We start from the raw sequence: 25,533 nt of genomic DNA, 5'->3' as shown, positions 1-25,533 counted from the left end.
ATATTTCAAACAAGAACAGATGAAGAAAAGTAAATAAATAAACTTCATTATATCCGTCCCCGTTTCCCCTCCTTTCCCCTCCTTACCCTCATCCACCCCCTCATCTCCCCTCAACCTGCCCTTCCCCCCCACCCCTACACCATGTCAGATAGAAGTAAGAGGCCCCGATCAGCAGTTAATTTGTAGAGGGGAAAATCGAGCCGTTAGTAGAATGTGTGTGAGGGGAAACTGTTCTTAAGTGTATGGGAGTGTTAAGTGCTAGTTTGCCTTGTTCCCCTCGTGTGTGTGTGTGTGTGTGTGTGTGTGTGTGTGTGTGTGTGTGTGTGTGTGTGTGTGTGTGTGTAGTGTCCAGTGTAGATTGTTCCAGAGAGAGAGAGAGAGAGAGAGAGAGAGAGAGAGAGAGAGAGAGAGAGAGAGAGAGAGAGAGAGAGAGAGAGAGAGAGAGAGAGAGAGAGAGAAGGAAAGACACAAAGTTGTAAAGTAACCACGAGAACTCCTCCTACTCCTTGTCCTCCTCCTCCTCCTCCTCCTCCTCCTCCTCCTACAGGCTACGCCCTTCCATTAACAACACACACACGCACGCACACACACACACACACACACACACACACACACACACACACACACACACACACACACACACACACACCATTTCTTTTCCGTATTTAGTCTTAGTCACATAGATGAGAGAGAGAGAGAGAGAGAGAGAGAGAGAGAGAGAGAGAGAGAGAGAGAGAAAGTAAGCGAAAAAGAGAAAAGAAGAAAGTTTTGGAACCTCTGATCCTAGTGACCGATGCCCCCTCTCTTCTCTCTCTCTCTCTCTCTCTCTCTCTCTCTCTCTCTCTCCTGGGAAGCCGCCTGACTCTCCCTCATTACCAGCCAATTCAGACTCAGAAGTCCCTAAAGAGGAAGAAAAAAGAAGGATAAAAGAGACAAACGCACACACACACACACACACACACACACACACACACACACACACACACACACACACACACACACACACAGAAGAGGCAGTTTTCCAATTCTCTTTCGGATAAAATCATTTGGACGAAGAAGGGGAGGAAAAAAACTCGTGGGGGGAACTGGAAGAGGGGAAAAAAAGGGGAAAATGCTACAACTCAACTTGACTTTTCCTTCCACTGTGCATTTCACGAGCCGCTAGACAGATCACTTGCCAGGACGCACGCACACACGCACACGCATACACACACGCACACACACACACGTATACTTGAATTCAATAACTAGGATGAGGAACGAGGAAAGGAAAGAGAGAAAAGGAAGGAAAAGAGGTAAAAGGAGAAAGAGGGAAGGAGAGATGGAGGAAAAAAAAGACTGAAAGAGATAGAAAGGAATAGGAAGACAAGAAGACATGGAAGAAAAGAAGGAAGAAGGAAGAGAAAATACTGGAAGGCAAGATGAGAAATGGCAGAAGAGAGAGAAATGGAGGAAAAATAAAGAAAGAGAGAGAAAAGGAGGAAAAGAAGAACTGGAAAGAAAGAAGAAATACTGAAAAGGAAGGAAAACACGAGAAAATGCAGAAAAAAATGAAGAAAAAGAGAGAAAGAGAGAGAAAAGAAAGAAAAGAAGAACTGGAAGGGAAGACGAAATACTGGAAAGGATGGAAACAATACAAATAGCAGGAGAGAAATGGAGGAAAAAGAGAAAGAGAGAAAGACAGAGGGAGAGAGAGAGAGAGAGGGAGGGGGGGGAGAGGGAAGGGATGGTCATGAATGAGACTTAAAAGAGCAGTCTGGCAGAACCACTAAATTTGAGCGCATCTCCCTCCTGGAAAGTCGGGGAGTTAGAACCGAAATGAGCCGTGTTTCTGGACCAGCTGATGCGCCGGTTCCCTTCGTCGAGAGGAAAATAAACAATATCGACAATTTCAGTTTAAAAGCGAGCGTTTTGGCCGGCCTAATGTATCTCTCACTTTTCCGGAGCTGGCTGGAGTTTCGTACTTTGATCTTCTACCCGCTAGCATCCCAACGACTTCATAATCATACGTCCGCCTGTTGCCACGACCTCGGTTCCGGCGCGATATCTGCCATGCACTTCCAGGCGGGGCTATAAATGGGGCGGTGCGGAGGCGGAGAGCCGAAGAGGAGGCGGTGAAGGTGCCTTTGCTGGCGAGGAGTGGAAGTGAAAACAGCAATAAAGGGTTAGCGTTGAGATCAAAAGACTGTTTGGAGTTAAGTTTTCAAAAGCGACGAAGATGAAGGAGGAGGAGGAGGAGGAGGGTGGTGTTGATGGGAATGGAAATGTACTAGAAATTGACGAGGGGGAAAAAAAAGATGCTGTGTGGGAGTGTATGATGTTCAAGAGAGAGAGAGAGAGAGAGAGAGAGAACCATTTCCGAAATCCCTCATAAACATCCCAATAAACAAATAATGAAAGACTTTTGTTGCATTTTCCAGCCACAGCGAAACAGGAAAAGCGAAGTAAGAGGAGGAGAGGAAAAAGGGAAGAGAAGGAAAGAGGAAGAGGAGCGAAGGATACTCCCCTTAAGGATCTCCCCTCGTGAGGCATAAATGAGCCGAATCCTATACTTCTTCTGACTTCCGATGGCCGGCCCTTCATTATTGTTGTGGCGAGGGAGAGAAAGAGAGAGAGAGAGGGAGAAAGAGAGAGAGAGAGGGGGGGGGAGGAGGAGGAACAAGAAACAAGGCAAGTAGTTGAGAAGGGGAAGCATTGGCGAGGAAAAGAAGGAAGGAATAAGAAAAGAAAGGAAAAAGGGAGATAATGATGGAGGAAGAGGCGGAAGAGGAGGAAGAGGAAGGAGAGAGAAGAAAGGGGAGTACTGAAGAAAGGAAGGCGTTAGAGAGGAAGGATAAAGAAAGGAAGGAGATAATGAAGGAGAAATAGAAGGAAGGAATGAAAGGAGGAGAGAGAGAGAGAGAGAGAGAGAGAGAGAGAGAGAGAGAGAGAGAGAGAGAGAGAGAGAGAGAGAGAGAGAGAGAGAGAGAGAGAGAATATATATGGAAGGATGAAATATAAGAAAGAAAGAAGCTGTCAAAACAAAGGAACGAAAAGTGAGAGAGAGAGAGAGAGAGAGAGAGAGAGAGAGAGAGAGAGAGAGAGAGAGAGAGAGAGAGAGAGAGAGAGAGAGAGAGAGAGAGAGAGAGAGAGAGACTCATAAAGCAAGATACAATAAAGATAAAACACTGAGAGAATAGAATTACGGGTGAGAGAGAGAGAGAGAGAGAGAGAGAGAGAGAGAGAGAGAGAGAGAGAGACATAAAAAGCAAGTGACATCAGCTAAACAATACTTCTCTCTCTCTCTCTCTCTCTCTCTCTCTCTCTCTCTCTCTCTCTCTACTTAACACCAAGGCCACTCACTGTCACAGCCGCGTCCACCCCCTACAGGAGTGCGTGCCCGCGAGCGCCTGTGTGAGCGAGGTGCGGGAGGAAGACAAGAATTAAAGAGAACAATCCTTTATTTTTTGGTCCCGCGATGTACAACGAAACGAAATAGTGAGCAAGTGGTGGTGGTGGTGGTGGTGGTGGTGGTGAGTGTAGGAAGACAGGATGATCTATACTTGAGAGAGAGCGAGAGCAAGAGCGAGAGAGAGAGAGAGAGAGAGAGAGAGAGAGAGAGAGAGAGAGAGAGAGAGAGAGAGAGAGAGAGAGAGTATACATTCGAGACACACAAATACAGAACAGAGGAAATAAAAGATGAAATAAATAATAGAAGAGAGAAATTGAGGAAGAGAAGAGGATTGAAAGGAGAGAGGGAGAGGAGAGAGTAGCATGACCTTATCTCTCTCTCTCTCTCTCTCTCTCTCTCTCTCTCTCTCTCTCTCTCGCTCACTCTTCTTCTCCCATCTGGCAGCAAACACTCACAGTATCAATAAACATTCTAGTCTCTTAGAATGTACGCTTCCGACTCTCTCTCTCTCTCTCTCTCTCTCTCTCTCTCTCTCTCTCTACATTTTCTTATTTTCGCCCTTATTATTACATTCTCTCTTATTCTCTCTACCTCTTTTATTCCCAGTTCTTTCTTCTCTCAATCCTTCACTTCCCTTCCTCCTTCATCCTCTTATCCTCAATACCTCTCCTCTCTCCCCACGCATCCTTCGCTCCATCTCCCCTCTTCCTCATCCCTCATCACCCTCTCCCTCTCTCTCCCTCCTCTTCCCTTTTACCATTACTCACCCACACAAACTCAAACAGTCTCTCGTATCATTTTACTCATTGGGGAAGGAATTTATACTCATTCATGTGGGTATTTTTGAGTTTGTGGTGAGTTTTGTTCTATTTCAGTCTTATTTTATGTTTTTCTGGTGCTTACTTGCGTGTGTGTGTGTGTGTGTGTGTGTGTGTGTGTGTGTGTGTGTGTGTGTGTGTGTGTGTGTGTGTGTGTGTGTGTGTGTGTGTGTGTGTGTGTGTGTGTGTGTGTGTGTTATGATGGTGATGAAGTGTATTTGTAGGAGAGGATTGTTTGGTGACTCTCTCTCTCTCTCTCTCTCTCTCTCTCTCTCTCTCTCTCTCTCTCTCTCTCTCTCTATTTCGTTGTTTTTATCACACTGATCACTTTTACTACCAGAGAGAGAGAGAGAGAGAGAGAGAGAGAGAGAGAGAGAGAGAGAGAGAAAGATCACAAATACGACCACCAATACTATCCCTCACAGCGTCTGGTCGTCAGTAAGCCGTAAGAACGACCCTCATGTCACGACTCTATCAATGAAGGAACCAAACCACTTATTACTTGAAGTTCCTGCCACGTGTTTCTTCCCAGTACTTGGTAAACTCATCTGCGCCTCTCCTCGGTTTTCTGGCTGTAGTTGAAGTGACGCGGTTTTCAATTGTGTTTTTTAAGGTTCCAGTGACAGATTAACAAGGTTTCTACTAGTCTTAGTGGTTTTCAAATTTGTTATTAAGGTTCTAGTGGTAGATTAACATGATTTTTGCTGTTCTAAATGTGTTTTTAAGTTTTTAGTAGCAGATTTACATGATTTCTACTAGTTCTAAGTGTGTTTTTAAGGTTCCACTGGCGGATTAACAAGTTTTCTGGAAGTTTAGGTGGTTTTTAAGTGTGTTTTTAAGGTTCCATTGTCAGATTAACAAGATTTCTACAAGTTCAAGTCGTTTTCAAGTGTTTTTAAGGTTCCATTGGCAGATTAACATGATTTCTACAAGTTCAAGAGGTTTTCAAGTGATGGATTAACAAGATTTCTAGTATTTGAAGTGATACGGGTTTTTAAGTGTTTTTTTTTTTTTTTTTTGCGGTTCCAGTGACAGATGAACAACATTTCTACATTACCAACAGGAGAAACAGTCTTAAGAATGGGCCATTTCATCGCTGTGGTCTTTGAGAACAGTAGCTTGGTGTCATGAAAGGCTGTCAATAATTCAGGTTGTCAGTGAGGCGAGGCAGGAGAGACAGAGAGGTATAGAGGGCTGTCTGTCTCCCATTAACACGTGTCGATCCTGTGTGTGTGTGTGTGTGTGTGTGTGTGTGTGTGTGTGTGTGTGTGTGTGTGTGTGTGTGTGTGTGTGTGTGTGTGTGTGTGTGTGTGTGTGTGTGTGTGTGTTGCTAGTTTTAGGAATTGACTGACATATCTCTCTCTCTCTCTCTCTCTCTCTCTCTCTCTCTCTCTCTCTCTCTCTCTCTCTCTCTCTCTGTCTCCCCTTTTTCCTACACGTATGACATCACTCTTTACATTACAACACTGTGAAGGAAGGAGGGATTATGAACAGGAGGAGAAGGAGGAGGAGGAGGAGGAGGAGGAGGAGGAGGAGGAGGAGGAGATGACCTCACGCTGTCTCTTTTTTTTTTTTTCACCCTCCTCGTCTTCAGGAGATGAAATTCGCTTCCTAAAGACACGTCAGCAGAGTACCACGGATCAGTATCACCAGCTGACACTCCTGCTACTCTGCTGATACACTCCTCACATCGCCAGCACCTCTTTAAGTATCGAAGTTTAACCCCTTCAGTACTAGGACACTTTTCTACCTTGAGGTTTGCGTACCATTGGACCATTTTGTTAACATTTCCAAGGGTCTATTGATGTGAGAGGATTAATGGCCACAGTCGTCACTATTCTAATCCCCCACATGAGTTTCTGAAGCTGTATAGAATCACCAAATAGTCACCAGAATGAATGTGGAAACGCGTCCTGGTACTGAAGAGGTTAAAATATTGAAGCTTATGTATTTATGACCGAGTGACTGTATCTCTTGTTTTCTTTTAAGCAGACGAGTGAGGGTGTGACTATGTTTGACGAACGTGCATGACTAAACAAGGTAGTCTGGAGGCTGTGAACGTGTATGTATGTATATAAGCACGTATAGACTTAACCTAACCATCCCAACCCTTCAGCCCTCCATGACAAGACTTTCACTGCCAACCAATCACGTTTCGCCTTAATAAAAACCCACGCACTGCCAATACTACTCACTCACGTCACGCTCATAAATACGTGACTCTATCGCCTCTGTTAAGCCTTCCACTCCTGCCCTTGTCACGCTCCACGCTCCGCTATTGTTTTGTCCCTAGCTCCCTGAATGACTGACGAAGATGAAGGCGAAGGAGGAGGAGGAGGAGGTGGGAGATGAGAGGGTGATAGATGGATGAGGAGGAGGAGGAGGAGGAGGAGAGTTTGATAAAGGAAGAGGGAGAGGTTTTGGTGATGGTAATGGTAGAGCAAGAGAAGGAGAGCAAGAAAAGAAGAAGGAGGAGGAGGAGGAGGAGGAGGAGGAGGAGGAGGAGGAGGAGGAGGAGGAGGAGGAGACATGTAAGCCCTCCACGTTTATTATGATTGTTTATATTTTTTGCTTTGTTTTGTTTTTTGTCAAGTAATATTAGACGCGTATGATTCGTGACAAAAAGTGTGTGAGTGTGTGTGTGTGTGTGTGTGTGTGTGTGTGTGTGTGTGTGTCCTTCCTCGTCTTGCTTCTTTCTCTCAATTTAACAATTAAACACTTATGCACATTAAAAAAAAACAACAACAACAAACAAACAAAACAAAACAAAACAACTTAACACCAAAACAAAACGAACGAAAGAAAAAAAAAAAAACACAAACACGAAACGAGAAGAAGAAAAATAAAAACGAAAAAAAAAAAAATAAAAAAAAAAATGATCCGTGCACAATTTTCCAGGTGTTTCTACTTACCTCTTTCTCTTTTGACTGAATAATTTCCTCCATAGGCGTCTTTCTTCCTATTCTCTCGCTAATTTCAGAGGAATCCACCAGATCGATGCCCGTGTCTGAGGGGCAGGTGGTGGTGGTGGTGGTGGAGGTCGTGGTGGCGGAGGAAGATGAGGAGGAGGAAGAGGACGAGGAAGAGGTAGTGGTGGTAGTGGAGGAGGCGCTGCTACTGTTGGTTACACTGTTCCCGTTGATAGTGCTACTGTTACTGATGCTGTTGTTGTTGTTATTCGGACTGGTACTGCTGTTGATGTTGTTGTTGTTGCTGCTGTTGTTGTTGTTGCTTTCCTTCAGTTTCTGGCACTTGACCGTCTCCAGCTGTTCCTTCAACGTGTGTACTTCATTCTCAGCCAGTGCCGCTCTCTGTCAGGAAAAGACAAGAGACTAGGTTAACTATTGTACTCATTTTTAGTACTCATGCTGTCCTCACTCTTAATTCTTACTCCTTCCACTCCTCCTCCTCCCCTCCTCCCCTCCGCTTCTTATGCTTCTACTTCAAGTATCAATGTTTCTCTTCGTCATGGTGGTTTTTCCTTCAGTTTTACCTCCTCGATCTCATTCTTCCTTCTCCTCACCTTGATTTGTGTCATTTACTGCTCGTCTTCTCTCTCCTCCTGCTTCTCTTGATGTCCCGTGAGTCTTTGATCCTCCTTTCTCGTTCCTCATGTGACTCCGCGCTCTGTTTTTTACCTATCCATTGTATATTTATCATTTAGTTCATCTACGTTTGCCTTTCTAGAAAACATTGTCTTTGTAGTGTTTGTCTTTATTCATCCGTTTAACCATTCGTATCTAGCAAAGACAAACACACAAGATACATACAAGAGAATCCATCCAGAGAGGAAATAATCACTTAATCTGTCTATTTGCCGTCCATTCACCCATCCATTTAACCATCCAACTGTATCGAGCACACACAAACACAAGGAAACAAGATACACACGAGAGAAAACGAGAGAAAAATACATCCAGGACTGATTGACGACTCTATCACTCTATCCATCCATTTATCCATCCAATTGTATCCACCACACACAAAAGCATGAACACAAGATACATACAAGACAAAACCCACCCAGAAAGGATAATAATCACTTTTTATCTATCCATTTACCACTCCATCCATTTGACCATCCATCTGTATCTAGCACACACAAACACGCGGACACGACACAGCAAAGCGAATCCATGTATCACTAAAACCAGGGCCAATAAATCGCGGTGGAAGCCAAACACGAAAGCCAGTAATAATAATGTTAATGATTCTGATATGATAACCTTCTTCTCGCCAGCCAGCCAGCAAAGAGATTAATTTTCCTTACGCTTGTTTTTATGTCTTTCCTATCTCATTACACGCTTATAAATTACCCGAAATCGAGCTTTGTACCGTTCACTTCTTATTTTTAGCAGCCTGACGTCATGTTCCTCTTCTATTTCTGTCTGTGAGGTGGTGGTGGTGGTGTTGGTAGTGGTAGTGGTGGTGATGGTGGTGGTGGTGGTGATTTGATAGATGACGGATGCTGAGAATGTCCGAATATTTCTCTCTCTCTCTCTCTCTCTCTCTCTCTCTCTCTCTCTCTCTCTCTCTCTGTCCTTATCAACCCTTAGCTCTTTACGTCACAAAGCTAACATTAACACCTTACTTTCTCCCCTCCTCCTCCTCCTCCTCCTCCTCCTCCTCCTTGTCTGTGTGTCTTCACTGCTGCAGCCGCGTCAGTAGCTCGGCGTCCTGACGTCAGAGGGATCGTGTGAGCGGCATGCAGCGAGGACTAAGCTTTCTTTTCACACACCGCACACGCATTAGGAACGCCGGCCCGTCACAACAAGCACTAAATCACGCCTTTGATACGCCTTCACGCCAGTACAAGACTTGGAAACACGCCGGTAAACATGTCAACACTGTCAACATTGTAAAACACTGTAAATACATACACCAGCGCACATCAGTAGCGCCACCACCACGTAGGAAGTCCTGAGGGAGATCGTAAACGGCTCGAATATCCGTGACAATTCGCAGCGCTGGCCACAAAGAAGCTTGTCTGAGTCTCGAGGGACGCGATGCACTTCTTAGTGGAGGCGGAGTGAAGTTGCGGCTTGTCAGGCGGTGATTAACAGAGGCATCAATGCGTGTGGTGACTGGGCCGCTTCTTTCTGCTTTGTTGGTGTTCTGGTGCGCGTCACAAGGTTACTACAGTGCTAAGATTCGTATTCAGAAAGGCTTTGCTCTCTTACCACTGTTTTGCAAGGCTACAGAGATGATTAGCGGGGTTTTCTAGAGCGTTTCTCCAGTTGATAATGTAGATTTCATGTCATTTTGCCTCTAAAACACTAGAAACACCTTAAAAACTCTCTTCTCTCTTACCATAACTATTTTCCAAGGACACAGAGATGACTAGCGGGGTCTTCAAGAGAGTTTCTACAGTTAGTAATATAGAAATCATGTCAATCTGCATCTAGAATCATAAAAACATCTTTTAAAAAACTCGTGTCATTTGAAATAAAGCCTTTTGAAGTAGTGGAGATGAAGCGCAGAAGAGTTTGAGAATGCGAGCCTAAGACAGACGTGAGGCACCACTAACAGCACTATAATGAGACACCGGCCTGTTGTTGCGTGACTAGCGCTAATGCCACACGAGGCTTAAACATTCACCTTTTGTCATCATACCGTCAGTGACTTGTCCGGCCAGGTATTTACGGGACTATTATTCACATGTGGGCATCGTGATCTCCCGTCAATACAGATAGGGTGAGGGCGCGGCGGGAGCGGGAAGGGATGAGGACACCAGTGGACAGATTAAATTACTAAATGGTTATATAGAGCGGCAACAATTGGTGGGTTTTTCCCAGCTATGTCACAGCTGGCCTACCTCACAGCTGTTCACTTCTGGGAAACCCCTAAAAACGGAGGTCGGGATGCTTCTCCTCCTCCTCCTCCTCCTCCCTGGGTGGGTAGGAGCCTTCTCCAATACTGTCCTGTCTCTCTTATCTGTAGCCAGTTAGAAGTAGTTACCAAACAGCCTCGAAAGGACCAACAGGTCTGTTGCTGTTTGGCTTTCCTTTGTATTCCTTTGTATTCCCTCTGTTCTCTCCGTCACTACCCTCCGTAAATGTAAATGACGCTTTGTGTATGTGTGTGTCTGTCTCTGTGTGTGTGGAACGCGAGAATAAAACCCACCATTGCGTTCCTCTGTCCACGCTCATCAAGTAGGCGATGTATAGATACGAGCCCCGCGCAAGCACACAACTGTTGACAAATATGAAGACTGTGTTGGCCTTAGCTCCTGATGGATATTGCGTGTTATCGCCACCCCGCCGTGACATCCTTTGCCGACACACACACACACACACACACACACACACACACACTCTCTCTCTCTCTCTCTCTCTCTCTCTCTCTCTCTCTCTCTCTCTCTCTCTCCCCTGCTGTGATGCGAACGACCGACCCAGTTGCGTGTTTTCCTAATTTTCGTGAGGAGAGGGACGGGCAGGACACGGACTGAGAGAGGAGGAGGAGGAGGAGGAGGAGGAGGAGGAGGAGGAGGAGGAGGAGGAGGAGGAGGAGGAGGAGGAGGACGAGGAGGAGGAGGAGGAGGAGGAGGAGGAGGAGGAGGAGGAGGAGGAGGAGGAGGAGGAGGAGGAGGAGGAGGAGGAGGAGGAGAAGTAACATTCCCTCTTCTCTTTCAATCCCGTCCACCTGCAACAGAAGAAGCTGTCGCAGTGGGGAGTCCCGCAGGTTAGAGAAGCCGAATACAGCCACCAACACACACACACACACACACACACACACACACACACACACACACACACACACACACACACACACACACACACACACACACACACACACACACACACACACACACACACACTTACTACTTAGGACATTATTTTGACTCATTGTAGCACCGTTTAGCCTCAACTACTTAAAAAAAACCCGCTCCATTTAAAGTTACACGCGTTTCTTAGAGTGTTATAACATCGATATTGGCAGATTAGTAAAATTTCTACATTATCAAACAGCAGAAACACAAGAAAAAAGCATAGCGAATAATTTACGTGGCCTTTGAAAACAGTCGCGGTGAGGAAAGCGATTCTGAATACCGCTGCATGGGGCCAAGTCTTGCAATAGCGCCGAAATGACCGCCAGCCGAACTCACCCGGTCAGAGAGGAAGAAGTGGCGATGTTCTGCCGGGAATCCACCACGAGAAACGCCCGGAAAAAAGGCGAAAAGGAGTCGATACAATGATACTATACATGAGAGTCCAGAATACATGCGATACACTGTTTAAGGTTGAACCGAAGCGCTGGCCAGTGGTCTCAGCGGGTGTCCTACAGAGACCTCGCTGTTTTCTTATGTCCCTTTAAGGCTTCGAGGGATTTTGTCTTTGATTTGTCGAGTTTCACGTTTTCTTTTGGGTCTTCTAAGGGGGAGCTCAACGATTCTAGGGAGGTTGGTCGTGCAGACAGAGGTGATGGAATGTGTGGTAAAAAAGAGTGTGTGTGTGTGTGTGTGTGTGTGTGTGTGTGTGTGTGTGTGTGTGTGTGTGTGTGTGTGTGTGTGTGTGTGTTGTACAAAAATCTTACTTGATTACATAAGCACACACACACACACACACACACACACACACACACACACACACACACACACACACACACACGAGCAAGTATAATCTTCAAATGTATTATAAAAAAAGAACAAAAAGAAGAAAAAAAAAACTTAAAATAATAGTAATAAAAAGAAATACAAACACACACTGAGATTGAGTAAAAGTGTGTGTGTGTGTGTGTGTGTGTGTGTGTGTGTGTGTGTGTGTGTGTGTGTGTGTGTGTGTGTGTGTGTGTGTGTGTGTGTGTGTGTGTGTGTGTGTGTGTATTCCTGGATCACCTTTTTCTATTTTCCCTTTTTCTCTTTCCTTTTAGAATTCCTCGACTGTTCACCGATTTAAAAAGAATTCCAGAGAGAGAGAGAGAGAGAGAGAGAGAGAGAGAGAGAGAGAGAGAGAGAGAGAGAGAGAGAGAATGTGTATGTGACCGACAGAGAAACCAGTCGACCGGATGCATTACTATTTAAAGAGTCTTACCAGAGAGAAAGAGAGAGAGAGAGAGAGAGAGAGAGATCAAGCAAGGGACAACCTCCTTCGACAATGCCTTAAGACTGTAAACAAACTCCTTATCATGCTATTCCATCCCTTTCCTGTCTCATTGTCTTCTCTTCTCCCCTTCACCATCCAATCACTTCAACCATTTTCTTGAATCCTTTCTAAACAAAAAAAAAAAACAAAAAAAAAAACAGCTTCCCTGACAAATAGATAGAGAAAATATGACAAAAAAAAATAAGTCTTTGTTTCTCAAGGTTATTCTAGGGACTTGTAAACACTAATGGCATTTAACCCTTTCAGTACCATGCCGAGTTTCCATATTCACTTTTTTGTTTTTATTTGATGGATTTATAGCTTCAGAAACTCATGTGGGGGATTAAAATAGTGGAGACTCTGGCCATTAATCTTTTGACCTCCATAGACCCTTCTTAATGCAAGTAAAATCGGTTAATCACAGCAAAATAATGCATCTCAGTCTTGAAAGGGTTAATTGTTTCCCAAGCATATACAAAAAGAAGGATTTTTTTTATTATTTTCTTTTTCCATTTCTCGTCTATGTTGTTCTAGGCCGCTGGTGAGTCTACGGATGTTTGTTGCTTTACTATGAGTTATAATAGTCGTGGTAAAGATTGTCTGTTGGTGAGAAAGTTGGCATCTTGACTTTATTTTCCTTCTGTTGACTTTTAAATTTATTCCTTCGTCAGTTTTCATTTCCTTATATAGTTAATGCCCTCTCTCTCTCTCTCTCTCTCTCTCTCTCTCTCTCTCTCTCTCTCTTTCGTCACCTGCACTTTTCCTTCACGTTCTCTTTGTTTCTCATCATTATCACCTTCCTCCTTCTTTTATCATGATACTTCCTTCTCCTCCATCACTTCATTTTCCTTCTTTCTCCTCCTCCTCCTCCTCCTCCTCCTCCTCCTCCTCCTCCTCCTCCTGCATCTGAGTTCTTCATCATACCTGTAACCTGACAAACACCTGATTTCCACCTGTGTGAGTGACAGGAACAGCCTCGAGCCCCTTCAGGATTGCAGAGAGAGAGAGAGAGAGAGAGAGAGAGAGAGAGAGAGAGAGAGAGAGAGAGAGAGAGAGAGAGAGAGAGAGAGAGAGAGAGAGAGAGAGAGAGAGAGAGAGAGAGAGAGAGAGAGAGAGAGATTAGAGGGAAGACGGTGAGGGAAAAAAAGAAAAGGTGAGGGAATGAAGTCACAGGAGAGAGAGAGAGAGAGAGAGAGAGAGAGAGAGAGAGAGAGAGAGAGAGAGAGAGAGAGAGAGAGAGAGAGAGAGAGAGAGAGAGAGAGAGAGAGCACCACACACAATAAAAAAAAAAAAAAACTATGTACTCCATCAACACAAAACTCAACACAAGTTTTTGATCTTATCCTGTACGGTTACCACCACCACCACCACCACCACCACCACCACCACCACAGCCTACGTAACTCCCTTCGTATTTCTTATTCAAATTTTATTCCTCGCTTCATGAATCAATCAGGGGCAAAGGAGGGCCGTGTTTATGGTAATGGAGGGTTAATGGAACTGTCGCTTTCACTGAGCGTCACTTCTTCTCCCTCTAAATGGCGCCGGAGTGATGCTGTTTGGTGGTGGTGGTGGTGGTGGTGGTGGTGGTGGTGGTGGTGGTAGTGATTATTATCGTTATTGTTAAGCTCAGTGCATTCTTTACTCTCTCTCTCTCTCTCTCTCTCTCTCTCTCTATACAGTAATACACTTTTTCTACATATAAAATCTTACAATTAGAGCAAAAAAATCGGAGAGAGAGAGAGAGAGAGAGAGAGAGAGAGAGAGAGAGAGAGAGAGAGAGAGAGAGAGAGAGAGAGAGAGAAATGAAACAGTTGGAGCTGGAAGTGAGATGGAACGGAGAGAGAGAAAGGCAAGGGAAGAGGTATGTGGAGGTGAGGGAGGGAGGGAGGGAGGGAGGGAGGGGAGGAGGAGGGGAAGGTAAGGGGAGACTTCAGACATCTTTACCTTAATTGATTGGTTACCTGGCCGTCTTGGACACCTCAATGTGGAATTTGTCTTTGTTTACACCCATCCTCCTCCTCCTCCTCCTCCTCCTCCTCCTCCTCCTCCTCCTCCTCCTCCTCTTCCTCCTTCATCTTCTTTTTCTCAATTTTTTCATCTTTTCTCATTTTCTCTTCATGCTGACTTCATTTCTTTCTTGTTTTCTTGTTTTTCTTCTCTTTCTTTTCTTATTTGCTCTTTATTTCTTTATCTTCCTTTCTGTCCTCCTCCTCTTTCTTCTTTCTTATTCTTCTCTTTATTTCCTCCTTCCTATTCTCTTTGTTTTTCTCTTTCCGTCTTTCCTTTCTTCTGTCTTGTCTGATCACATGAGAGAGAGAGAGAGAGAGAGAGAGAGAGAGAGAGAGAGAGAGAGAGAGAGAGAGAGAGAGAGAGAGAGAGATGGTATGGCAGGTCGTGGTAGTGGTGGTGGTGGTGGTGGTGGTGGTGGTGGGTGGAGTTGTTGTTGTTGTTGTTGTTGGTGGTGGTGGTGGTGGTGGTGGTGCGGGTCGTTGTAATTGGCTCTGAGTGGTGATTGGTGACTGCTTCTCCTCTCGCCCAATCAACTTGTAGGAAAATAAAATGAAAGAAAACGGGGAAAATATCTAAACTGTAACCAAAAAAGAAAGGAAAAAAATCAATAAAAAAAATATACAGACTAAATAAATAAAGGAAAATATATAGAAATTATTGTTTTTCTTTTTCTTTTCTTCTTTTGTTTTCGTTGTCGATAAAAAGAAGAGAGGAAAAAACACAGACTGATTTCTTTCCTATTCTTTTTTTTTTTTTTTTATATTTGTTGTGCTTAAAAATGTTTCAAGAAAGGAAAAAAGAAAGGAAACATACAAAATTATTCCTTTTCTTTTCTTTTCTTCTTTTTCTTTTCGTTTTCTTGCTAAAAAGGAAAGAAAAGAGGCAAGAAACACACAAATTATTTCTTCTCTTTCCTTTTCTTTTTCTTTCTGTTATCTCGCTAAAAAAAATGTTGATAACAAATTAAGGAAAACACACACATAATCTTTTTCCTTCCCTTCAATTTTTATTTTATTATCGTGTTTAAAAATATCGAGAAAAAAGGAAAGAAGGAAGAAGATACACACAAAAAATCTTCCTTTCCCTTCTTTTTCTTTCTTTTCCTTTTTTTACTTTCCATTCTTTTCTTTTCTTTTCATATCATTATCGATAAAAAGAAAAAAACGAAGAAAAAATACAATTACTCGATAGGTCACGTGTACAAATTAACACACTAAAAATATTGTAAGGAAAATAAATCTTCTTTAATATTTGTAAGACTATTTATACAAAACAAGGAATAAGATAGAACAAAACATTAAACACCTCAATTACAGCTTAATTACTCACGAACAGGTAATTAAATAGATAAATAAACAGATAAATGGAATAAGGTACAGGAAATATTAACTGAACACTTTAATTACACTCGAACAGGTAAATAGATGAATAAATAACTAGAGAAAAGGAATAAGAGAGAGGAAAAAGAAACTCAATACCTTAATTACATATGAACAGGTAAGTGAATAGATAAATAGATAGAGAAACAGTATCAGACAGAGCAAAGAGTAATTATACACCTTAATTATACACCAACAGGTAAGTAAATAAATATAAACAAAAAATAAACATGAGTAAAAAAAACAAAAAACAAGCATTTCAGTAATGAATAATACAATAACAAACACAAAACAAACACTTACTTAAACACAACAAAAAACACTAAATTAATCAATAAAAACGAAAAAAAAGTAAGAAAAATATAAAAAATAAATGAAAACAATACAAAATAGAAACAAAAACGACAAAAACAAACACAAACAGACGATTTACTCAAACACACACACACAAAAAAAAAAAAAAAAAAATACGAGAAAAAAAAATTAAGAAAGAATAACCTCACATTTTCAATCTAATACCAGCACAACAGACAATACCATACCATCACCACCTTTAGGACTGAAACTCCTATAGACAACAGGTGGCCAGAGCGTCCCTATCACCCTCCCCTCGCTCGGCCGCTCACCTGTGCACACCATCACCTTTCCCGCTAATTGGTTAGTTGAAGTTTTATGTCACGAACCAAAATCTCTCCATTTACTGATCCGCCGCTAGCCAATTAACAAGGTAATAGGTGATGGTCCTTACCTGGGGCGGGAGGGGGGTTAGGGGAAGGGGACTGGAAGGGGACGGGAAGGGGTAGGGAAGAGGCGAGAAGGGGTTTGACTTAATTTTATCGTTGCGTTGAGATATACACATAGACAAGATTTGGGGGTTAGAGAGAGAGAGAGAGAGAGAGAGAGAGAGAGAGAGAGAGAGAGAGAGAGAGAGAGAGAGAGAGAGAGAGAGAAATAAAATCACACCAAACTATCCACTTAGATAAGAAAATGTCCTAAAACTCGCCATTTTTTGCCTTTTAAGCCTCAGATTCACAAAAAAATAACAGAGAGAGAGAGAGAGAGAGAGAGAGAGAGAGAGAGAGAGAGAGAGAGAGAGAAATACCTTGTTAGTTTACAGGTGTGGGTCAGTGGATGGACGGTTCCTTCTAAGATTATATAATTACAGGTAACACTCAGAATACTAAGGTGAATTCCTCCTCCTCCTCCTCCTCCTCCTCCTCCTCCTCCTCCTCCTCCTCCTCCTCCTCGTGGTGATGAGTGTGGCTTTCCTGCAGATCGGGCGCGAAGCAGCATCCAAATGAAATGAAGCCAACGTTCCCAGTCTAATTAAGAAGCCAGGAGGGTAGAGAGAGAGAGAGTCGCTGCAAATATCAAGAAAGTAGATCTGCGGATTCCTTTTTCCCTCTCCCCTCTCTCTCTCTCTCCCTCTCCCTCTCTCTCTCTCCGCCATCTTGGATCATCATAATCATGCAAACACCAAAGACCAGAACTGCAGAAACGCTCAAGTGAAGGGCAAACAATTACATCAGTCTCTTTTGCCTAACCTTCCTCTCTCTCTCTCTCTCTCCCTCTCTCTCTCCCTCTCTCTCTTCTCAACTGGACCACACAAGGTGAATGACGCGTCGGGCAGCACAGACCCTTACTGCTCTCATTGCCAGGCGGAGAGGGACGGGAGAGGTTGGGAGTGGATGGGAGAGGGTGGGAGAGGATGGGAGTGGATGGAGGAAGGGTGGGGGAGAGGGTAGGGGCCTTTCTGCGGGCGAAACCTCCGACCACTTGCTTTGCTTATTTTAGCGTGTTCGTTTTTCGTTGGCGGCTACTTAGAGGGGGAGACTCAGATAGACACTGTGCTGGGAGGAATCTGGTGGTGTGTGGTGTTTGGTGGGGTGGTGGGGGTGCTGGGGTGGTTATGTGCATTCTCCTCTCTCTCTCTCTCTCTCTCTCTCTCTCTCTCTAGTCAGCAGGTGATCACGTGTGTTAAATTGGACTCGTCTTAGCATAATTGAAGTTATGTCTGCATGCCCCAGAGAGAGAGAGAGAGAGAGAGAGAGAGAGAGAGAGAGAGAGAGAGAGAGAGAGAGAGAGAGAGAGAGAGAGAACCTAATACACAATACAAACAACATAAATTTCCCAGAAGTCTCCCAAACTTACCATTATCAAGAAGCAAAACAACAAATACATCACAAAACAAAACAAAAGAAAACAACACCAAAATTTACACCAGGAACTAACACCATCACCACCACCATCACCACCACCACCACCACCACCACCACCAGGGAGGCGTCTAATCACCACAATCACCTTAAACAGTATTACCAGTCACCACACGAGACACCACCACCACCACCACTACCAAAGAGAGAGAGAGAGAGAGAGAGAGAGAGAGAGAGAGAGAGAGTCCATCAATCACTATATACCATCCAACAGGACCGCCTATGATGCAGTGTTGCCAGGGTTGAGGGAGGTCATCCACTTGGCAACACTGCTCTACCACTTAAACTCAGAAGGATAACTAGTTTTTTTTTTCTTTTTCAACTTCATTTTCTATTTTTCTATCACGAGTACTTAGAAATTCAATTGTTAGGCCTATACTGAACTATCCTTTAGGCCTACGTGTTTTTTTGTGTGCTTACTTGCTTTTTTTTAATTAGTGAGAATGGACAGAGGCGTGTTATTATTACTGTTATTATTATTATTATCCGCTTTTATTTTCCTTTCTTTCTTTATTTCCTGCTTCTACTTCGCTTTACAGAACTCAAGTCAATTAATATAAGCCTTAGTTAAGCTTTAGGTATTAATAAAACATCGTTCTGGTTATCATTTATGTTATTGTAGGCTTTACATATAATTGCCTTCAAGAGTTCTTTGTTTCTCTTTCCTTCCTACAGTGTCCAGCTTCTAGTCACTTTTCTGTTCAATAAACACACTTCACAGTACACTCTGGCACTCATCACTTAATCTCGTGACTCATATTGGTCTCTACATAGTCATTTCCTTCCTTTCCTACTTAGCATTTATAAATAACTCCTTTTAAGTAATATTATCTTTCAATATAACAAAGACCAGATAATCTAACTCAAACAAATCATATGCCATACTTTTCTTCACTTTTACACTTACAAATCTCCTTTAACTCCACTCCTTTTTTTCGCTACAGACAATAGAGTAAGTAAACAAGCGTAGGTAACATTTTTCTTTCAATGTAACAAAGACTAGAGAACTTAACAAAAAAAAAAAAATCATGTGCTGTACTTTTTCCTCCCTTTTACACTTACAAATCTGCTTTTCCTCCACTTTCCTCAATAGACGCTCGAGATGAGAGTAAGAAAATAAGAACAAGAGTGGCGTACCTTTTTCTCCTTTCAATACAACAAAGACTAGAAAACTTAACAAAAAAATATCATGTCCTGTACTTTTTTCTTCCCTTTTACACTTACAAATCTGCTTTTCCTCCACTTTTCTCAATAGTCACTCGAGATGAGAGTAAGTAAACAGGCGTGACCCCCAAAGAGTAAGGGACACAGAGCCACAAACCACTAGCTGCCAACAAGGTATGGGATGAACGCACCGTTGTTCCCTCGCCACCATAACTCCTCTATGGTCTATTGGCCCGCACATGACCCTCCTTCTTACTCTAGAATGATTTGTGGCACCCTCCTGTCCTCTGTATGCCTTCCCTATACTGGCACCACCATCACCACCACCACTACGACTGCCATAACTACTCTCTCTCTCTCCCTTTCTCCCTCTTCTTTCTATATTGTCAGTACCACCCTCTTTTCCTTCCTCTTCTCCTTGTTCTTCTTCCCTGTCTCTTCTTTCGTAAACTACCTCTCCCCCTCCGTCTCGTTCTCCACTTTTTTTCACTTTTTTGCTTCTCATCTCCCTCTCTTCTCTCCTTTCTCATTCTTCACTGTTTCTCTTTTTCCTCTTTCGCAGAACCAACCTTGATCTTCTCTCCCTCTCGTCCTCTTCTCCTCCTCGTTCTCCACAGCCTCTCATATCTCTCTTCTTTCGTTGTAGTTATTATTCTCGTCTGCTTCTCTTCTCATGTGTTCTCTGTTCAAGCTTTTAGATTAAACCTTACGTGGATTGATTGATAGATGGATAAACAAATACTAATACACATGAGTCTTGGTTCTGTATATACATTCTTTATTTACACACACACACACACACACACACACACACACACACACACACACACACACACACACACACACACACACACACAAGACTAATAAACCAGCAGGGAGCAGAAACCAGACGAAGAAAATGGTGTCTGTATTCTGGGCGTGGCGGCGAGGACGGATGATTGAAAACTTTCCACCCTCACGTTTTGGGGGCAGCGTGGCGTCCCTCCTTCCACTATGGCTCAACTTTGTGGCTAGAGCGACACACGAGGCGATCTAATGGCAATATACTCCAAGACGTGATCTGTGGCGAGGCTAGACACTGCTACACAGTTGATTGGGAAGTGTGATTGGAGTTCGCATTCTCACATTTATCACTATGACCGCTATTACAATGACTTCTCACGTCATACACTGAATTCTTTGTATAAAAACACTATCTGGTATTGTATTTCCCACATGCGAGGACTCAAGCATGAATGTTTACTTGTATCCCACCCGCTGCCACCAATTATAAGCCTCTTCTTACAACAATCCACACGCTGCCACCAATTATGTAAAAACTGACTGTCTTAAGTTCGGTATTCATATATGTTCTAAGCCACTACCGCTTACCACTGTCTTAACCACTGTCACTACTCATGCTATTAACTCGACCGTTCTTTGTACACATCACCACATCACCATCTACACCCCTACCGCGTCCTGTGCTCCCCACACAACACCCTCCTCACCACTACGACCCTAATTCTAATAGCACACTTCTTACACCGTTTCCACACGCCGTTACCAATCACCACCGCCACCACCGCCACCACCACCACAACCCACAACTATTACTAAAACCGCCGGCAGACTTTATTACCCAAAATTACCAACACCATCGAGACTCATGAAGGTCACGTTTTACTGCTCAATATGACAAGACAAAATAGAAATAAACACGAACACACAAAGAACTCTTTTGAAAGCCACATCAGAAATTCTTCTTAACTTTCATTAACGAATGGACATTAATCGACTGCTATGTTGTAGACTTAATTAGAATATTAGCATAGAGGCACCCAGAGAGAGAGAGAGAGAGAGAGAGAGAGAGAGAGAGAGAGAGAGAGAGAGAGAGAGAGAGAGAGAGAGAGAGAGAGAGAGAGAGATTATAAAACGAAGATGCCTACACGTTTTCACAATCCTGCCTTGATAGAACATAAGTCTGACATTAATATTTTTGCATCCTATTTATGAGAATTAACATTTAACACATTTAACCTTGATATCACTCACACGACAGAGAGAGAGAGAGAGAGAGAGAGAGAGAGAGAGAGAGAGAGAGAGAGAGAGAGAGAGAGAGAGAGAGAGAGAGAGAGAGAGCAGACGAAAACAAAAATACTATTACATCAACCAGATCGAGAGATGAAGCTCCAGGGACTATAAACGAAGTAATTCTCCGCGTCCTTGGCTTAGCTTTGTGAACACACGGGGAGTAGGAGGCGGAGGCGCTGCTGTTTTTCTTTTGTTTATGTTCCTGGTGCACTCCGGAGTCTCGCGTCTATACTTTTCTTTTTTTTTCTTTTGTTTGTTACTGACGCATTGCTATTCTGAGTAACATTCGTTTTATTTTCTCTTTCTCCCTCTATGTCTCTGTCTCTCTTTCTGTCTCTTTCTTTCTTTAATAGTCATTTTCATCAGTGTTGTGACCTTATATGATGGAAGAGAGAGAGAGAGAGAGAGAGAGAGAGAGAGAGAGAGAGAGAGAGAGAGAGAGAGAGAGAGAGATTATTTTGAAGAGGGGAGAAGCAGGAGGCAGAGGAAGGAAGGTTACAACTAATTAACGTATTCTCTTTGTGTGTTTAATTTTATAGTGAAATTCGTAATTAGTTTATGGCGGCCGTGAACAGCAAAGAGATTAGAAGGTAGTAATTTCATTTGGGTAATATTGATAAGGTTAAATTGCCTGACTACACATTTACATAAGAACAACAAAGAAAAGACCCTCTCTCTCTCTCTCTCTCTCTCTCTCTCTCTCTCTCATCAATCCGTGGCGACAAGGATGCTCAGACGCACTATCTTTCAACTCAACAACTCATAAATCAAGTCAAAACAGAGACAGAACAAGACATTTACTCCGCCCATAAGCCCACCCACCCACACCCACACACGCACACACACACACGCACACTAGACCCATACAGAAACACACCATCGTATCTCCACACACACACACACACACACACACACACACACACACACACACACACACAGACGACCTAAAAAGCAAATTCGCTGGTACATTGACTCACTTAGTAATTATGGGTTTAAGTGTAGAGTTTCGCGGCCAAAGATTAGGGTTATTCGTGTAACTTACTCGTGTGTGTGTGTGTGTGTGTGTGTGTGTGTGTGTGTGTGTGTGTGTGTGTGTGTGTGTGTGTTTCAGATGTTTGTAGCTGTCGTCATTGAAATCTATCTATCTATCTGTGTTTATGTGTGTGTGTGTGTGTGAGAGAGAGAGAGAGAGAGAGAGAGAGAGAGAGAGAGAGAGAGAGAGAGAGAGAGAGAGAGAGAGAGAGAGTATATAGTTGTTCCGTTCTACTTTATCATATATGAAAAAAAAAAAAAATAATAACTTCCTACGATATATACTCTCTCTCTCTCTCTCTCTCTCTCTCTCTCTCTCTCTCTCTCACCAACACATAACCAACACAGCCTAAGTAAGCCTATGGTGAGAACACGTGGTTTAGGCCTCTCTCTACGCCCGCCTCCCCCTAACCCTCACTCCACCTCCCTCCCACCACCCATCCTCACCCTCCCCTCACCCTCCCTTCCCTTGCTCCTGCCTAAAGTGATTTTATTTACGGTTTAATTCTTTTTTGTAAATATTGGTAGAGGGTTCAGCTTTTCACTCTGCGATTTACATGTATTGAGGTTAAGATTAAATTGGATTATTTTTTATCCTGATCTACGGAGAGAGGGAGAGGGAGAGGGAGAGGGGAAAGGGAGAGAGGGGAAAGGAAGTGATTTTTTCCATATATAGTTTTTTTTTTGGTATATTTTTTCTCTTTTTTTTTTAATATGTGTTTTTTTCATGGTGTTATGTGTGTGTGTGTGTGTGTGTGTGTGTGTGTGTGTGTGTGTGTCTCTCTCTCTCTCTCTCTCTCTCTCTCTCTCTCTCTCTCTCTCTCTCTCTCTCTTTCAATATTCATTTCTATATCTTTTATCCTTAATCATGTATGTGAGAATTTGTGTGGATGGTAATCTCTCTCTCTCTCTCTCTCTCTCTCTCTCTCTCTCTCTCATACACTGCCAACCTCTGATTCCGACCACATGTTGAGAGAGAGAGAGAGAGAGAGAGAGAGAGAGAGAGAGAGAGAGAGAGAGAGAGAGAGAGAGAGAGAGAGAGAGAGAGAGAGAGAGAGAGAGAGAGAAAGGGGTGACGGAGGGAGAGATGGAGGGAGCCACATGGGGAGAAGAGAATGATAGCTGCAGGGAGAGAAGGGAAGAGGAGGAGGGGAGAGGGAAGAAGAGGGGAGAGGATGGGAAGCATTAATGGAAAGAAAGAGAGGAGGAGGAGGAGGAGGAGGAGGAGGAGGAGGAGGAGGAGGAGGAGGAGGAGGAGGAGGAGGAGGAGGAGGAGGAGGAGGAGAAACACAAAGAATCACACAAAATGAACAAGTACCAGCAGAACTTTTGGCCCAAACGTGATAATTATTCATTTTCCTAACACAATGACGCTTTTTACAACACATAACTGTAACACTTTCCCCAAAAAACACCTAACACTAACACCAACACTAACACTAACACTAACACTAACAACCCACGAGCCAACAAGCAGTTCACCTCTTCAGTACTGGGACGCATTTTACCACGAATTTTGGATATGATTTGACGATTTTATTCACATTAGGAAGCGTCTATGCAGGTCGGAAGGTTAATGGCCAGAGTCTTCACTATTTTAATCCCCCACATGAGTTTCGGAAGCTTTATAAAATCACCAAAGGGTAAGCAAAATGAATATGGAAACACGTCATGGTACTGAAGGGGTTAGTACTCAACCACAAGTCTTTCACCAGTTAGTTAGTTACCTTGATGTTGTTGACAATAAGAAGTTAATGAAGTGACAGGTAGGTAACCGCTCGACATAATGTTATTGAATCCTTGGAATATCTTAAACACTTCTATAAGATACACTTGCATAAAAAAAAAATAAAATAAAAAAAATCCCTCGTTTCGATAGACTGAGTAGGCAAGGAGGAGGAGGAGGAGGAGGAAGAGGAGAATAACGAGGGAACTAGATGAGAGAGACGCGACGCTGGGGGAGATGGAGAAGGTTGGAGAGAAGAGGAGGGAGGGGATGGAGAGAAGAGAGATGTTTTCAAGGTGGTTCTAGTGCGGAGGAGGGAGATAATGCGATGAAGCGTATAAATAAACAGAGGAATAAGAGAAAAAAGAGATAAGAATCGACATCTTTGTGTCTCCATCTGAGAGAGAGAGAGAGAGAGAGAGAGAGAGAGAGAGAGAGAGAGAGAGAGAGAGAGAGAGAGAGAGAGAGAGAGAGAGAGAGAGAGAGAGAGAGAGAGAGAGAGAGAGAGAGAGATGCGTAGACAGACACCCTGGCAAACACACACACACACACACACACACACACACACACACACACACACACACACACACACACACACACACACACACACACACACACACACAAAGATAAGTGGGAAAAGAAGGAAGGGATAATGAGGAAGGAGACAAGAAAGGAGAGAGAAAAAGGTGGGAATGTTGGAGAGGGTGCGAGAAGAAGGAGGAGGAGGAGGGAGGAGGAGGAGGAGGAGGAGGAGGAGGAGGAGGAGGAGGAGGAGGAGGAGGAGGAAGACTTTAGGAGAGATTAAGAAAGGGTTGGGTAAGTCAAAAAAGATAGAGGATCCGAGGGGAGGGAAAGAGGGACAGGGAAAAAGAGAGAAAGAGAGAAAGAGAGAGAGAGAGAGAGAGAGAGAGAGAGAGAGAGAGAGAGAGAGAGAGAGAGAGAGAGAGAGAGAGAGAGAGAGATCAGTAGAAACAGGTGGTTGGTGGGAACTAAAATATTTCATGGGAGGCTGACAAGATTTGGCCCTGAGAGATAAACCTTTACCTAACAGAGAGAGAGAGAGAGAGAGAGAGAGAGAGAGAGAGAGAGAGAGAGAGAGAGAGAGAGAGAGATGGTTGACGTGTTATATTTGCTTTCTGACTAAGCTTTCATTACTTTTTCCTCCTTTTTTTCTCATTCCTCTATCTCTCCTCCTCTTTCCCTCTCTTCCCCCTTCTTCGCTGCTCTTCTTCCTCTTGGTGGCGGCGCAAGAGGAGACAAGAGGTCGCGAGATTCACTCAGCGACTAGTTCAACATGTGCTCTTAATCACCTCTCTTCTCAAACGTCGCTAATCTTCCTTTGTTATTATCATTCTGTGTCCTTCCTCCGCTTTCTTAACCTCGTCTACTGATTCGTCTTCCCATTATCTTCTTCTCCTTCTTCTTTTCCTTTCTTTTTCTCCTCCATCTTTTTTTATCTTTATTTCTGTTCTCGTTTTCATACTAATAATCACATTTTTTTTCTGTGTTCGTTCTTCACTCCCCCTTCTCCTCCTCGTCTTCCCGTTTTCTTCTTTTCCTTCTTCTTCTCTTTCGTTCTCTCCTTTATTTTCTTCTTGTTTTCTTTCATCTTTATTTTGGTTCCCGTTTTCATCCTAATA

The 25,533-nt window shown here is 43.3% G+C and overlaps 1 protein-coding gene across 1 annotated transcript in view; it reads right to left on the bottom strand.

Annotated features, from left to right (window-relative positions):
- Positions 1–25,533, bottom strand: part of LOC123512746 (homeobox protein cut-like) — a 414,328-nt gene that overhangs the window by 210,404 nt on the left and 178,391 nt on the right. The window contains 1 exon segment of the mRNA XM_045269319.1: positions 7,122–7,520. Coding sequence (XP_045125254.1) covers positions 7,122–7,520 — 399 coding nt within the window.

This window comes from Portunus trituberculatus, chromosome 4 (genome assembly GCF_017591435.1).
Source record: "Portunus trituberculatus isolate SZX2019 chromosome 4, ASM1759143v1, whole genome shotgun sequence".
Lineage (NCBI taxonomy): Eukaryota > Metazoa > Arthropoda > Malacostraca > Decapoda > Portunidae > Portunus > Portunus trituberculatus.
Note: the sequence above shows the minus strand (reverse complement) of the source record. Positions and strands in the feature narration are given on the sequence as shown.